Raw genomic sequence first — 12,588 nt, 5'->3', positions numbered from 1 at the left:
CTCCTTCGCTTTCCACTGATCTCCTTCGCTTTCCACTGATCTCCTTCGCTTTCCACTGATCTCCTTCCCTTTCCACTGATCTCCTTCCCTTTCCACTTCTCCCCTCCTCCTTCCCTTTCCACTGATCTCCTTCCCTTTCCACTGATCTCCTTCCCTTTCCACTGATCTCCTTCCCTTTCCACTTCTCCCCTCCTCCTTCCCTTTCCACTGATCTCCTTCCCTTTCCACTGATCTTCTTCCCTTTCCACTTATCTTCTCCCCTTTCCACTGATCTCCTTCGCTTTCCACTGATCTCCTTCGCTTTCCACTGATCTCCTTCGCTTTCCACTGATCTCCTTCGCTTTCCACTGATCTCCTTCCCTTTCCACTTCTCCCCTCCTCCTTCCCTTTCCACTGATCTCCTTCCCTTTCCACTTCTCCCCTCCTCCTTCCCTTTCCACTTCTCCCCTCCTCCTTCCCTTTCCACTGATCTCCTTCCCTTTCCACTGATCTCCTTCCCTTTCCACTGATCTCCTTCCCTTTCCACTTCTCCCCTCCTCCTTCCCTTTCCACTGATCTCCTTCCCTTTCCACTGATCTCCTTCCCTTTCCACTGATCTCCTTCCCTTTCCACTGATCTCCTTCCCTTTCCACTTCTCCCCTCCTCCTTCCCTTTCCACTGATCTCCTTCCCTTTCCACTGATCTCCTTCCCTTTCCACTGATCTCCTTCCCTTTCCACTGATCTCCTTCCCTTTCCACTTCTCCCCTCCTCCTTCCCTTTCCACTGATCTCCTTCCCTTTCCACTGATCTCCTTCCCTTTCCACTGATCTCCTTCCCTTTCCACTTCTCCCCTCCTCCTTCCCTTTCCACTGATCTCCTTCCCTTTCCACTGATCTCCTTCCCTTTCCACTTCTCCCCTCCTCCTTCCCTTTCCACTGATCTCCTTCCCTTTCCACTGATCTCCTTCCCTTTCCACTTCTCCCCTCCTCCTTCCCTTTCCACTGATCCCCTTTCCCTTCCATACCGTCCTATGATACCTCCCCCTCAGACATCTCACACATGATCTGTGATCATTACTGCTCCTGTAGTCACAGTCTTCTGTGATCATTACTGCTCCTGTAGTCACTGTCCTCTGTGATCATTATTGCTCCTGTAGTCACAGTCCTCTGTGATCATTGTCACAGCACACAGAGTAATTCTCATATTAAACAAATGGCATGTGTGCTTCAGTGTTCACTTCAAACCCTCTCTTTGGTGTGTCGTGTGCCTCCTCTTCTTCTTCCTTCTCCCATCAGTGTGGGGTTTCTCTATTCTGAGTGTGACCCTGGTCAGTGCCTTCTCTCTCACCGGTGTGTTCCTGGTTCCCCTCATGAGGACGAGTCACATGCGCCGGGCGCTCGTCTTCTTCATCGCCCTGTCCATCGGGACGCTCTACTCCACCGCTGTGTTCCAGCTCTTGCCAGAGGTGTGGTATCCATCAATCCCCTGTTGGGGGAAAAAGTCACCCCCCCCCAAAAAAAAATATTTCTCCCCCATCCCCTCTCTCTATATACTCCCTTAACAACAATGCCCCACTGACCACAGCACTCTTCTCTATTCTTCACCTCCTCCTGGGCATTTCCTTCTCTTTCTTCCTGTGGGTGTAATTAGCAGCTTGGGAATTGTCCTGTTCAACCAACCAGTCGTCATCAAAGAGCTACTGTGATTTTATTTCTGCCACTGAAATTCTGGACTGATTGTTCTCTCTCTCTCTCTTATCTGTGTGTGAGTCTATACGGGCTGGTCTGGCTACTCTGCACTCTTCGCTGGCTGTGGAATATATATGCCATCTGTGAGACTGATTCTCCTTTGAGAGAGGCCGGCTGGCTGACCTGCTGGTTGGCTGGCTGCACAGTGCATCGTACCCCTCTAAGCTCACCTCAGGGGAAACCAGGCCAAGTGGGTATTTGCTGCTCCCAGTGTTCCACAACTTTATCCCCTTCCTCAAAATACGATTGGTGAATTTGGTGTAAAGAATAAAATGACGCTCTCAGGCAGTGGGACAGTTTAGTCTGTCTGCAGTGAGACAGCAGGAGCTCAGACCATGCCCTGGGGCAGCTGGCAGCTAGCTGGTGGAGTGGTGCAGAGCAGACACGCACCTGGCCCGAAAGACAATGGTGCGTGTGTGTGTGTGTGTGTGTGTGTTCCTAGCTACCGTTTCCCTATCTGTCTCTGGTTTTATTTGATCGGCCTTGCGTTGCGTACTCCCTCATACCCACCTGTATTGTGTGACCGCTCCAGTCTAAGCCTCGGTGGTTCCAGGTTGCATCATGAAAGCCTGAGGATTCTGCTTCCTCTGATCTGCGACGACGTAATTACTCCCTCGTCTCTTAATCACAGGCTGTTTGGGGTTGGAACACTGGTCTGATGAGAAACAAATCATGGTGTCTCCTCATCATACAGGGATCTCACACACACACACACACACACAGGTCTGTGAATGGACATTGATTGTGAATAGACAGTCAGTGTCCATTGATTGGGTATTTCCTGTTCTCTGGGAACAGAACTGTTGAGGGTGATGTGATAATTTTCTTCAGGGCTGATATCAACTGGTGTTCTCAGGTTAATCCTTCTACTGCGAAAAATAATATCTTTAATGATTTCATGATGTTAATTTAACTAATTTTCCTTTTTTCCTCTCTTTGGTCCCCCTTCTCTCCCCTCTATCTCTCCCCCCCGGTCGTGGTCAGTTTGGGGCTATGGCTTCCTGTGTGTGACCTTCATTTCTCTGTGTTCGCTGGTTGGGGCCAGTGTGGTCCCCTTCATGAGGAAAACCTTTTACAAGCGTCTGCTGCTCTACTTCATAGCCCTGGCCATTGGCACCCTCTACTCCAACGCCCTGTTTCAGCTCATCCCAGAGGTAGTGTGAAGGGCACTCTATTCCCTACGTAGTGCACTCCTTTAGGCACCCTCTACTCCAACGCCCTGTTTCAGCTCATCCCAGAGGTAGTGTGAAGGGCACTCTATTCCCTACGTAGTGCACTCCTTTAGGCACCCTATTCCCTACGTAGTGCACTCCTTTAGGCACCCTATTCCCTATGTAGTGCACTCCCTTATTTATTGAACAACTTCAGAAACCTATTCCCTATGTAGTGAAATACTTTAGTTCCCTATGTAGTGCACTACTTCTGGCACCCTATTTCCTTTTATAGTGCCCTACGTTTGGCTGAAGCTATGGCCAAAAGTAGTGCACTATATAGGAAATAGGATGTGCTCCTCTACCTCAGGTGTTCCCTCCCTTCAAGCAGCCCTCAGCCCAAATGAAACCAGACTTAACTACGGTCATGCCCGGCCCATAGATTAATTAGGAGAACCACACACTTAATTACCAGTGTCACTTTATTGCCCCCTTTAGATGATTTTGAAAAGCAGATCCGTTGAGCTGCTGGTGGGCCTTCCTGGAAAGGGGTTAAGCACTGAGGAAAAATAGTGTCTGTAGCTTTAGTCTGTTCTTAGATGAAATACCAAATTCACCTCCTCCACCTGGGTGTATTTTGCACCAGAAAACCCAGCACATATCAGTTGTCACACGATCCCAAACCAACATGGCAGAGAAGAGTTGGTCATATTTGGAACCAGACAGTAGATGACCTTAGCAGACAAACAGCCCAAGGTGTTAGCGAATGTGCTGATTACAGTGAAATACAGATACAACTGTCTGTTTTTTTTTTAAACGCTTGAAGCAGTATGTTGCCATTTGATAGCGCTCTAAACCATGTTTTTATTTGATTGGTGCTGTTTATAACAGTAGGCTATCTCTTAGCCTGGTACTGTGTCCTTGAGGAGAGAAACTGGCTAGCGTTTGTAATATTCTGTCCCTGCAGCCAGCCAGCCAGGGGCTGTTGTGTCTTTCCCTCATAGTCTCAATAAGATATCAGGGAGAATTTACTTAACATTTGACTTCCTGAGATTAGTTGTCACCTAGTATTGTTCACATACCATTTTATAAAATAACACTGACAAGTGTGAAGTTAGGGATTGTTTATAACCAATCTTTAAAAAAAAAAATGTATGTACTGAAAATCATTCTCAATGCCACATGAGAACTTGTTCTCAACTTGCCTACCTGGTTAAATAAAGGTAAAATAAATAAAATATAAACGCATACAGTAGGTCAGAGACCTCGATTTAGAGTGAGAAAATGGCCGTAAATGACATGTTCAGCTTCAATTGTGCTGAATCATGACGCAGCCACAATTTGGTTCTCTTCCCATGTAAGAGTCCCTAGCTAGTTCAATCAAGCCAATTATATATTTTCACAGTCCGATGTAATACCCTGCTATTAACCAATTTGACTGATGCATTATAGTTAACTATGTATATTGTCCTCTCTAGGCATTTGGTTTTAACCCTATGGTGGATAACTATGTGTCTAAGTCCACGGTGGTGTTTGGAGGGTTCTACCTCTTCTTCTTCACTGAGAAGGTCCTCAAGATGCTGCTCAAACCCAAGGATAAGGTGAGTCTGCGTTCAACAACTTTTGCTTTGGGTAACGGTGAGGTAAACGACTGAAAAATGCACAAGGATGACAAACATGAGATGTGTCATTGCTTTCACCCTGTGTGTTTTTGTACGGTTTTAAAGGTTTAAGGGTTCAAGAGGTTTAAATGGCACATTTTTAAAAACATGACATTTGTTTGCCTGGTGCAAATGTGTGACTAATGTGTGAACGTATTGGGATCGGTCAGAAACCAGAGAAGTGTTATGTACTGCACATGCATTATAAACTCAGAAAAAAAAAGGAACGTCCTCTGTCAACTGCGTTTATTTTCAGCAAACTTAACATATGTAAATATTGGTATGAACATAACAAGATTCAACAACTGAGACATAAACTGAACAAGTTCCACAGACATGTGACTAACATAAATGTAATAATGTGTCCCTGAACAAAGGGGGGGGTCAAAATCAAAAGTAACAGTCAGTCAATCTGGTGTGGCCACCAGCTGCATTAAGTACTGCAGTGCATCTCCTCCTCGTTGACTGCCAGATTTGCCAGTTCTTGCTGTGAGATGTTACCCCACTCTTCCACCAAAGCACCTGCAAGTTCCCGGATATTTCTGGGGGGAATGGCCCTAGCTCTCACCCTCCGATCCAACAGATCCCAGACGTGCTCAATGGGATTGAGATCCAGGCTCTTTGCTGGCCATGGCAGAACACGGACATTCCTGTCTTGCAGGAAATCACACACAGAACAAGCAGTATGTCTGGTGGCATTGTCATGCTGGAGGGTCATGTCAGGATGAGCCTGTAGGAAGGGTACCACATGAGGGAGGAGGATGTCTCCCCTGTAACGCACAGCGTTGAGATTGCCTGCAATGGCAACAAGCTCAGTCCGATGACGCTGTGACACACCACCCCAGATCATGACGGACCCTCCACCTCCAAATCGATCCCACTCCAGAGTACAGGCCTCGGTGTAATGCTCATTCCTTCGACGATGAACGCGAATCCAACCATCACCCCTGGTGAGACAAAACCATGACTCGTCAGTGAAAAACACTTTTTGCCAGTCCTGTCTGGGCCAGAGACGGTGGGTTTGTGCCCATAGGCGACGTTGTTGCCAGTGATGTCTGGTGAGGACCTGCCTTACAACAGGCCTACAAGCCCTCAGTCCAGCCTCTCAGCCTATTGCGGACAGTCTGAGCACTGACGGAGGGATTGTGCGTTGCTGGTGTAACTCGGGCAGTTGTTGTTTCCATCCTGTACCTGTCCCGCAGGTGTGATGTTTGGATGTACCGATCCTGTGCAGATGTTGTTACAAGTACTCTGCCACTGCGAGGATGATCAGCTGCCCGTCCTGTCTCCCTGTAGCGCTGCCTTAGGCGTCTCACATTAGACATTGTAGTTTATTGCCCTGGTCACATCTGCAGTCCTCATGCCTCCTTGCAGCATGCCTAAGGCACGTTCACGCAGATTAGCAGAGACCTTGGGCATCTTTCTTTTGGTGTTTTTCAGAGTCCGTAGAAAGGCCTCTTTAGTGTCCTACATTGTCATAACTGTGACCTTAATTGCCTACCGTCTGTAAGCTGTTAGTGTCTTAACAACCTTTCCACAGGTGCATGTTCGTTAATTGTTTATGGTTCATTGAACAAGCATGGGAAACAGTATTTAAACCCTTTCCAATGAAGATCTTAGAAGTTATTTGGACTTTTACGAATTATCTTTTGAAAGAGGCATGTTTCTTTTTTTTGGTGAGTTCATAACCTTATAGACGTGACCCAATACACCTGACCATATTGTAGCGTTTCTCAGCCCAATGAACCCAGGCTTCAGGACCAACAGTCATCTAGTATATTTGTGCCAACACGAGATCACCTGATTTTTCAAATCGTCAACTAATTTATCGTAACACCTTTTGGCTAGTTCAATCAGGTGTGCTGGTGTTGGAATTCAACAAATGTGAAAAGACTGGTATTCCAACTTCCAAGAAGACGAGGTTGAGAAATCTTGTTCTGTAGCTGGGCTCTGTGGTGCTCATAAACATAGTCTCGACCAGGGCTCTTCACACACACACCGATAAGCATCCGCTCTTTAGATGGACTGGAGAGATATTACGGTTTGCATTGTGACCATGTGGATAAAATCATATGAGTCAAGGCTGGTTTAACTTGTGTATCAGGGCGTTGGTTTTATGAACAGTACCCGTTGCCTTCAACTGAAACGGGTGTGTTGCCTCTGCTTAATGCATCTGGGATGATGACGTCAGACGGTTGTTGTTGGGTCTGTTTGCTTTGTGTGGTGTAGCCTGGAGGAGACCTTACTTGGACGTGAGTCAATGACACATTCATAATTACACGTGTACTTATTAAGACAGACTGAAGTGAAGTAGACACCTGCAACACAAGTTCACATGCAGAGTCTTCAGAAAATGATTCACATCCCTGGACTTTTAACCAGTTTTGTTACAGCCTGAATTTAAAATGGATTAAAAAGAGATTTATAAGTATTCAATCCCTTTGTTATCGGAAGACTCAGAAGTTCAGGAGTACAAATTTGCTTAGTAAGTTGCATGGACTCTCTCTGTGCTATAATAGTGTTTTAATGTGATTTTTGAATGACTACCTCATCTCTGTACCTCACACATCTGTAGAGGTCCCTCAATCGAGCAGTGAATTTCAAACACAGGTTCAACCACAAAGACGAGAGAGGTTTTACCAATGCCTCGCAAAGAAGGGCACCGATTGGTAGATGGGTAAAACATTTAAAAAGCAGGCATTGAGTTAGGCTGGGTTGGTATTCCGGGGTATTGGTAGATGGGTAAAACATATAAAAGCAGGCATTGAGTTAGGCTGGGTCGGTATTCCGGGGTATTTGGAAAAAGCCATGGTATGGTTAATACAGTCTATGGCGTCACAACTATTTATTTTAATATTTGTATCAACTTTTTTAAGTTAATACCTGCAGTCAACTTGTGCAATACGTTAGATAAAGCAGATTATGTTCTTCATTTCACCTGCCACATTATGAAGCACTTCGTAGTTCCCCAGAACAGCCGAGCCACCAGTCACGTGTTCATTGTAAAGAGCACAACAAGAGAAAGCGGGGAGTCTGTAGCGTTCTGTCGGGGAGTCTGTAGCGTTCTGTCGGGGAGTCTGTAGCGTTCGGTCGGTGAGTCTAGCGTTCTGTCGGGGAGTCTGTAGCGTTCTGTCGGGGAGTCTGTAGCGTTCTGTCGGGGAGTCTGTAGCGTTCGGTCGGGGAGTCTGTAGCGTTCTGTCGGGGAGTCTGTAGCTTACTTTCGGTGAGTCTGTAGCGTTCTGTCGGGGAGTCTGTAGCGTTCTGTCGGTGAGTCTGTAGCGTTCTGTCGGTGAGTCTGTCGGTGAGTCTGTAGCGTTCTGTCGGTGAGTCTGTGGCGTTCTGTCGGGGAGTCTGTGGCGTTCTGTCGGGGAGTCTGTGGCGTTCTGTCGGGGAGTCTGTAGCGTTCTGTCGGGGAGTCTGTAGCGTTCTGTCGGGGAGTCTGTAGCGTTCTGTCGGGGAGTCTGTAGCGTTCTGTCGGGGAGTCTGTAGCGTTCTGTCGGTGAGTCTGTAGCGTTCTGTCGGGGAGTCTGTCGGTGAGTCTGTAGCGTTCTGTCGGTGAGTCTGTGGCGTTCTGTCGGGGAGTCTGTGGCGTTCTGTCGGGGAGTCTGTGGCGTTCTGTCGGTGAGTCTGTAGCGTTCTGTCGGTGAGTCTGTCGGTGAGTCTGTAGCGTTCTGTCGGTGAGTCTGTAGCGTTCTGTCGGTGAGTCTGTAGCGTTCTGTCGGTGAGTCTGTCGGTCAGTCTGTAGCGTTCTGTCGTTGAGTCTGTAGCGTTCTGTCGGGGAGTCTGTAGCGTTCTGTCGGGGAGTCTGTAGCGTTCTGTCGGGGAGTCTGTAGCGTTCTGTCGGTGAGTCTGTAGCGTTCTGTCGGTGAGTCTGTAGCGTTCTGTCGGAGTCTGTAGCGTTCTGTCGGAGTCTGTAGCGTTCTGTCGGTGTGTCTGTAGCGTTCTGTCGGGGAGTCTGTAGCGTTCTGTCGGGGAGTCTGTAGCGTTCTGTCGGGGGAGTCTGTAGCGTTCTGTCGGGGAGTCTGTAGCGTTCTGTCGGGAGTCTGTAGCGTTCTGTCGGGGAGTCTGTAGCGTTCTGTCGGGAGTCTGTAGCGTTCTGTCGGAGTCTGTAGCGTTCTGTCGGAGTCTGTAGCGTTCTGTCGGTGAGTCTGTAGCGTTCTGTCGGTGAGTCTGTAGCGTTCTGTCGGTGAGTCTGTAGCGTTCTGTCGGTGAGTCTGTCGGTGAGTCTGTAGCGTTCTGTCGGTGAGTCTGTAGCGTTCTGTCGGTGAGTCTGTAGCGTTCTGTCGGTGAGTCTGTAGCGTTCTGTCGGTGAGTCTGTAGCGTTCTGTCGGTGAGTCTGTCGGTCAGTCTGTAGCGTTCTGTCGTTGAGTCTGTAGCGTTCTGTCGGGGAGTCTGTAGCGTTCTGTCGGGGAGTCTGTAGCGTTCTGTCGGGGAGTCTGTAGCGTTCTGTCGGGGAGTCTGTAGCGTTCTGTCGGTGAGTCTGTAGCGTTCTGTCGGTGAGTCTGTAGCGTTCTGTCGGTGAGTCTGTAGCGTTCTGTCGGTGAGTCTGTAGCGTTCTGTCGGAGTCTGTAGCGTTCTGTCGGTGTGTCTGTAGCGTTCTGTCGGGGAGTCTGTAGCGTTCTGTCGGGGAGTCTGTAGCGTTCTGTCGGGGAGTCTGTAGCGTTCTGTCGGGGAGTCTGTAGCGTTCTGTCGGGGAGTCTGTAGCGTTCTGTCGGGAGTCTGTAGCGTTCTGTCGGGGAGTCTGTAGCGTTCTGTCGGGGAGTCTGTAGCGTTCTGTCGGTGAGTCTGTAGCGTTCTGTCGGTGAGTCTGTAGCGTTCTGTCGGAGTCTGTAGCGTTCTGTCGGTGTGTCTGTAGCGTTCTGTAGCGTTCGGTCGGTGAGTCTGTAGCGTTCGGTCGGTGAGTCTGTAGCGTTCTGTCGGTGAGTCTGTAGCGTTCGGTCGGTGAGTCTGTAGCGTTCGGTCGGTGAGTCTGTAGCGTTCGGTCGGTGAGTCTGTAGCGTTCGGTCGGTGAGTCTGTAGCGTTCGGTCGGTGAGTCTGTAGCGTCCGGTCGGTGAGTCTGTAGCGTTCGGTCGGTGAGTCTGTAGCGTCCGGTCGGTGAGTCTGTAGCGTTCTGTCGGGGAGTCTGTAGCGTTCTGTCGGTGAGTCTGTAGCGTTCTGTCGGTGAGTCTGTAGCGTTCTGTCGGTGAGTCTGTAGCGTTCTGTCGGAGTCTGTAGCGTTCTGTCGGTGTGTCTGTAGCGTTCTGTCGGGGAGTCTGTAGCGTTCTGTCGGGGAGTCTGTAGCGTTCTGTCGGTGAGTCTGTAGCGTTCTGTCGGTGAGTCTGTAGCGTTCTGTCGGTGAGTCTGTAGCGTTCTGTCGGTGAGTCTGTCGGTCAGTCTGTAGCGTTCTGTCGTTGAGTCTGTAGCGTTCTGTCGGGGAGTCTGTAGCGTTCTGTCGGGGAGTCTGTAGCGTTCTGTCGGGGAGTCTGTAGCGTTCTGTCGGGGAGTCTGTAGCGTTCTGTCGGTGAGTCTGTAGCGTTCTGTCGGTGAGTCTGTAGCGTTCTGTCGGAGTCTGTAGCGTTCTGTCGGAGTCTGTAGCGTTCTGTCGGTGTGTCTGTAGCGTTCTGTCGGGGAGTCTGTAGCGTTCTGTCGGGGAGTCTGTAGCGTTCTGTCGGGGAGTCTGTAGCGTTCTGTCGGGGAGTCTGTAGCGTTCTGTCGGGAGTCTGTAGCGTTCTGTCGGGGAGTCTGTAGCGTTCTGTCGGGGAGTCTGTAGCGTTCTGTCGGTGAGTCTGTAGCGTTCTGTCGGAGTCTGTAGCGTTCTGTCGGAGTCTGTAGCGTTCTGTCGGTGAGTCTGTAGCGTTCTGTCGGTGAGTCTGTAGCGTTCTGTCGGTGAGTCTGTAGCGTTCTGTCGGTGAGTCTGTCGGTGAGTCTGTAGCGTTCTGTCGGTGAGTCTGTAGCGTTCTGTCGGTGAGTCTGTAGCGTTCTGTCGGTGAGTCTGTAGCGTTCTGTCGGTGAGTCTGTAGCGTTCTGTCGGTGAGTCTGTCGGTCAGTCTGTAGCGTTCTGTCGTTGAGTCTGTAGCGTTCTGTCGGGAGTCTGTAGCGTTCTGTCGGGGAGTCTGTAGCGTTCTGTCGGGGAGTCTGTAGCGTTCTGTCGGGGAGTCTGTAGCGTTCTGTCGGGGAGTCTGTAGCGTTCTGTCGGGGAGTCTGTAGCGTTCTGTCGGGGAGTCTGTAGCGTTCTGTCGGTGAGTCTGTAGCGTTCTGTCGGAGTCTGTAGCGTTCTGTCGGAGTCTGTAGCGTTCTGTCGGTGAGTCTGTAGCGTTCTGTCGGTGAGTCTGTAGCGTTCTGTCGGTGAGTCTGTAGCGTTCTGTCGGTGAGTCTGTCGGTGAGTCTGTAGCGTTCTGTCGGTGAGTCTGTAGCGTTCTGTCGGTGAGTCTGTAGCGTTCTGTCGGTGAGTCTGTAGCGTTCTGTCGGTGAGTCTGTAGCGTTCTGTCGGTGAGTCTGTCGGTCAGTCTGTAGCGTTCTGTCGGGGAGTCTGTAGCGTTCTGTCGGGGAGTCTGTAGCGTTCTGTCGGGGAGTCTGTAGCGTTCTGTCGGGGAGTCTGTAGCGTTCTGTCGGTGAGTCTGTAGCGTTCTGTCGGTGAGTCTGTAGCGTTCTGTCGGTGAGTCTGTAGCGTTCTGTCGGTGAGTCTGTAGCGTTCTGTCGGTGTGTCTGTAGCGTTCTGTCGGTGTGTCTGTAGCGTTCTGTCGGGAGTCTGTAGCGTTCTGTCGGGGAGTCTGTAGCGTTCTGTCGGGGAGTCTGTAGCGTTCTGTCGGGGGAGTCTGTAGCGTTCTGTCGGGGAGTCTGTAGCGTTCTGTCGGGGAGTCTGTAGCGTTCTGTCGGGAGTCTGTAGCGTTCTGTCGGGGAGTCTGTAGCGTTCTGTCGGTGAGTCTGTAGCGTTCTGTCGGTGAGTCTGTAGCGTTCTGTCGGAGTCTGTAGCGTTCTGTCGGTGTGTCTGTAGCGTTCTGTAGCGTTCGGGTCGGTGAGTCTGTAGCGTTCGGTCGGTGAGTCTGTAGCGTTCTGTCGGTGAGTCTGTAGCGTTCGGGTCGGTGAGTCTGTAGCGTTCGGTCGGTGAGTCTGTAGCGTTCGGTCGGTGAGTCTGTAGCGTTCGGTCGGTGAGTCTGTAGCGTTCTGTCGGGGAGTCTGTAGCGTTCTGTCGGTGAGTCTGTAGCGTTCTGTCGGTGAGTCTGTAGCGTTCTGTCGGTGAGTCTGTAGCGTTCTGTCGGTGAGTCTGTAGCGTTCTGTCGGAGTCTGTAGCGTTCTGTCGGTGTGTCTGTAGCGTTCTGTCGGGGAGTCTGTAGCGTTCTGTCGGGAGTCTGTAGCGTTCTGTCGGGGAGTCTGTAGCGTTCTTTCGGGGAGTCTGTAGCGTTCTGTCGGGAGTCTGTAGCGTTCTGTCGGGAGTCTGTAGCGTTCTGTCGGGAGTCTGTAGCGTTCTGTCGGGGAGTCTGTAGCGTTCTGTCGGTGAGTCTGTAGCGTTCTGTCGGTGAGTCTGTAGCGTTCTGTCGGAGTCTGTAGCGTTCTGTCGGAGTCTGTAGCGTTCTGTCGGTGTGTCTGTAGCGTTCTGTCGCGTTCGGTCGGTGAGTCTGTAGCGTTCGGTCGGTGAGTCTGTAGCGTTCGGTCGGTGAGTCTGTAGCGTTCGGTCGGTGAGTCTGTAGCGTTCGGTCGGTGAGTCTGTAGCGTTCGGTCGGTGAGTCTGTAGCGTTCGGTCGGTGAGTCTGTAGCGTTCGGTCGGTGAGTCTGTAGCGTTCGGGTCGGTGAGTCTGTAGCGTTCGGGTCGGTGAGTCTGTAGCGTTCGGGTCGGTGAGTCTGTAGCGTTCGGGTCGGTGAGTCTGTAGCGTTCGGGTCGGTGAGTCTGTAGCGTTCGGTCGGTGAGTCTGTAGCGTTCGGGTCGGTGAGTCTGTAGCGTTCGGTCGGTGAGTCTGTAGCGTTCGGGTCGGTGAGTCTGTAGCGTTCGGTCGGTGAGTCTGTAGCGTTCGGGTCGGTGAGTCTGTAGCGTTCGGTCGGTGAGTCTGTAGCGTTCGGTCGGTGAGTCTGT

General features: G+C 50.5%; 1 protein-coding gene across 4 annotated transcripts in view; it reads left to right on the top strand.

Annotated features, from left to right (window-relative positions):
- slc39a14 (solute carrier family 39 member 14) overlaps window positions 1-12,588 on the top strand; it is a 63,431-nt gene that overhangs the window by 25,341 nt on the left and 25,502 nt on the right. For 2 of the 4 annotated variants that reach the window (XM_064936672.1, XM_064936674.1), the window contains exons 5-6: window positions 2,713-2,882; window positions 4,358-4,480. In XM_064936672.1, the coding sequence (XP_064792744.1) occupies window positions 2,713-2,882; window positions 4,358-4,480 (293 nt within the window). Of the gene's footprint in view, window positions 1-965; window positions 1,446-2,712; window positions 2,883-4,357; window positions 4,481-12,588 lie in introns of those variants that run through there. The other 2 variants (XM_064936675.1, XM_064936673.1) reach the window with 2 other exon arrangements.

This window comes from Oncorhynchus masou, chromosome 25, assembly GCF_036934945.1.
Source record: "Oncorhynchus masou masou isolate Uvic2021 chromosome 25, UVic_Omas_1.1, whole genome shotgun sequence".
Taxonomy (NCBI): Eukaryota; Metazoa; Chordata; class Actinopteri; order Salmoniformes; family Salmonidae; genus Oncorhynchus; species Oncorhynchus masou.
The sequence above is the reverse complement of the archived record's forward strand: the minus strand, read 5'-3'. Positions and strand labels throughout refer to the sequence as shown.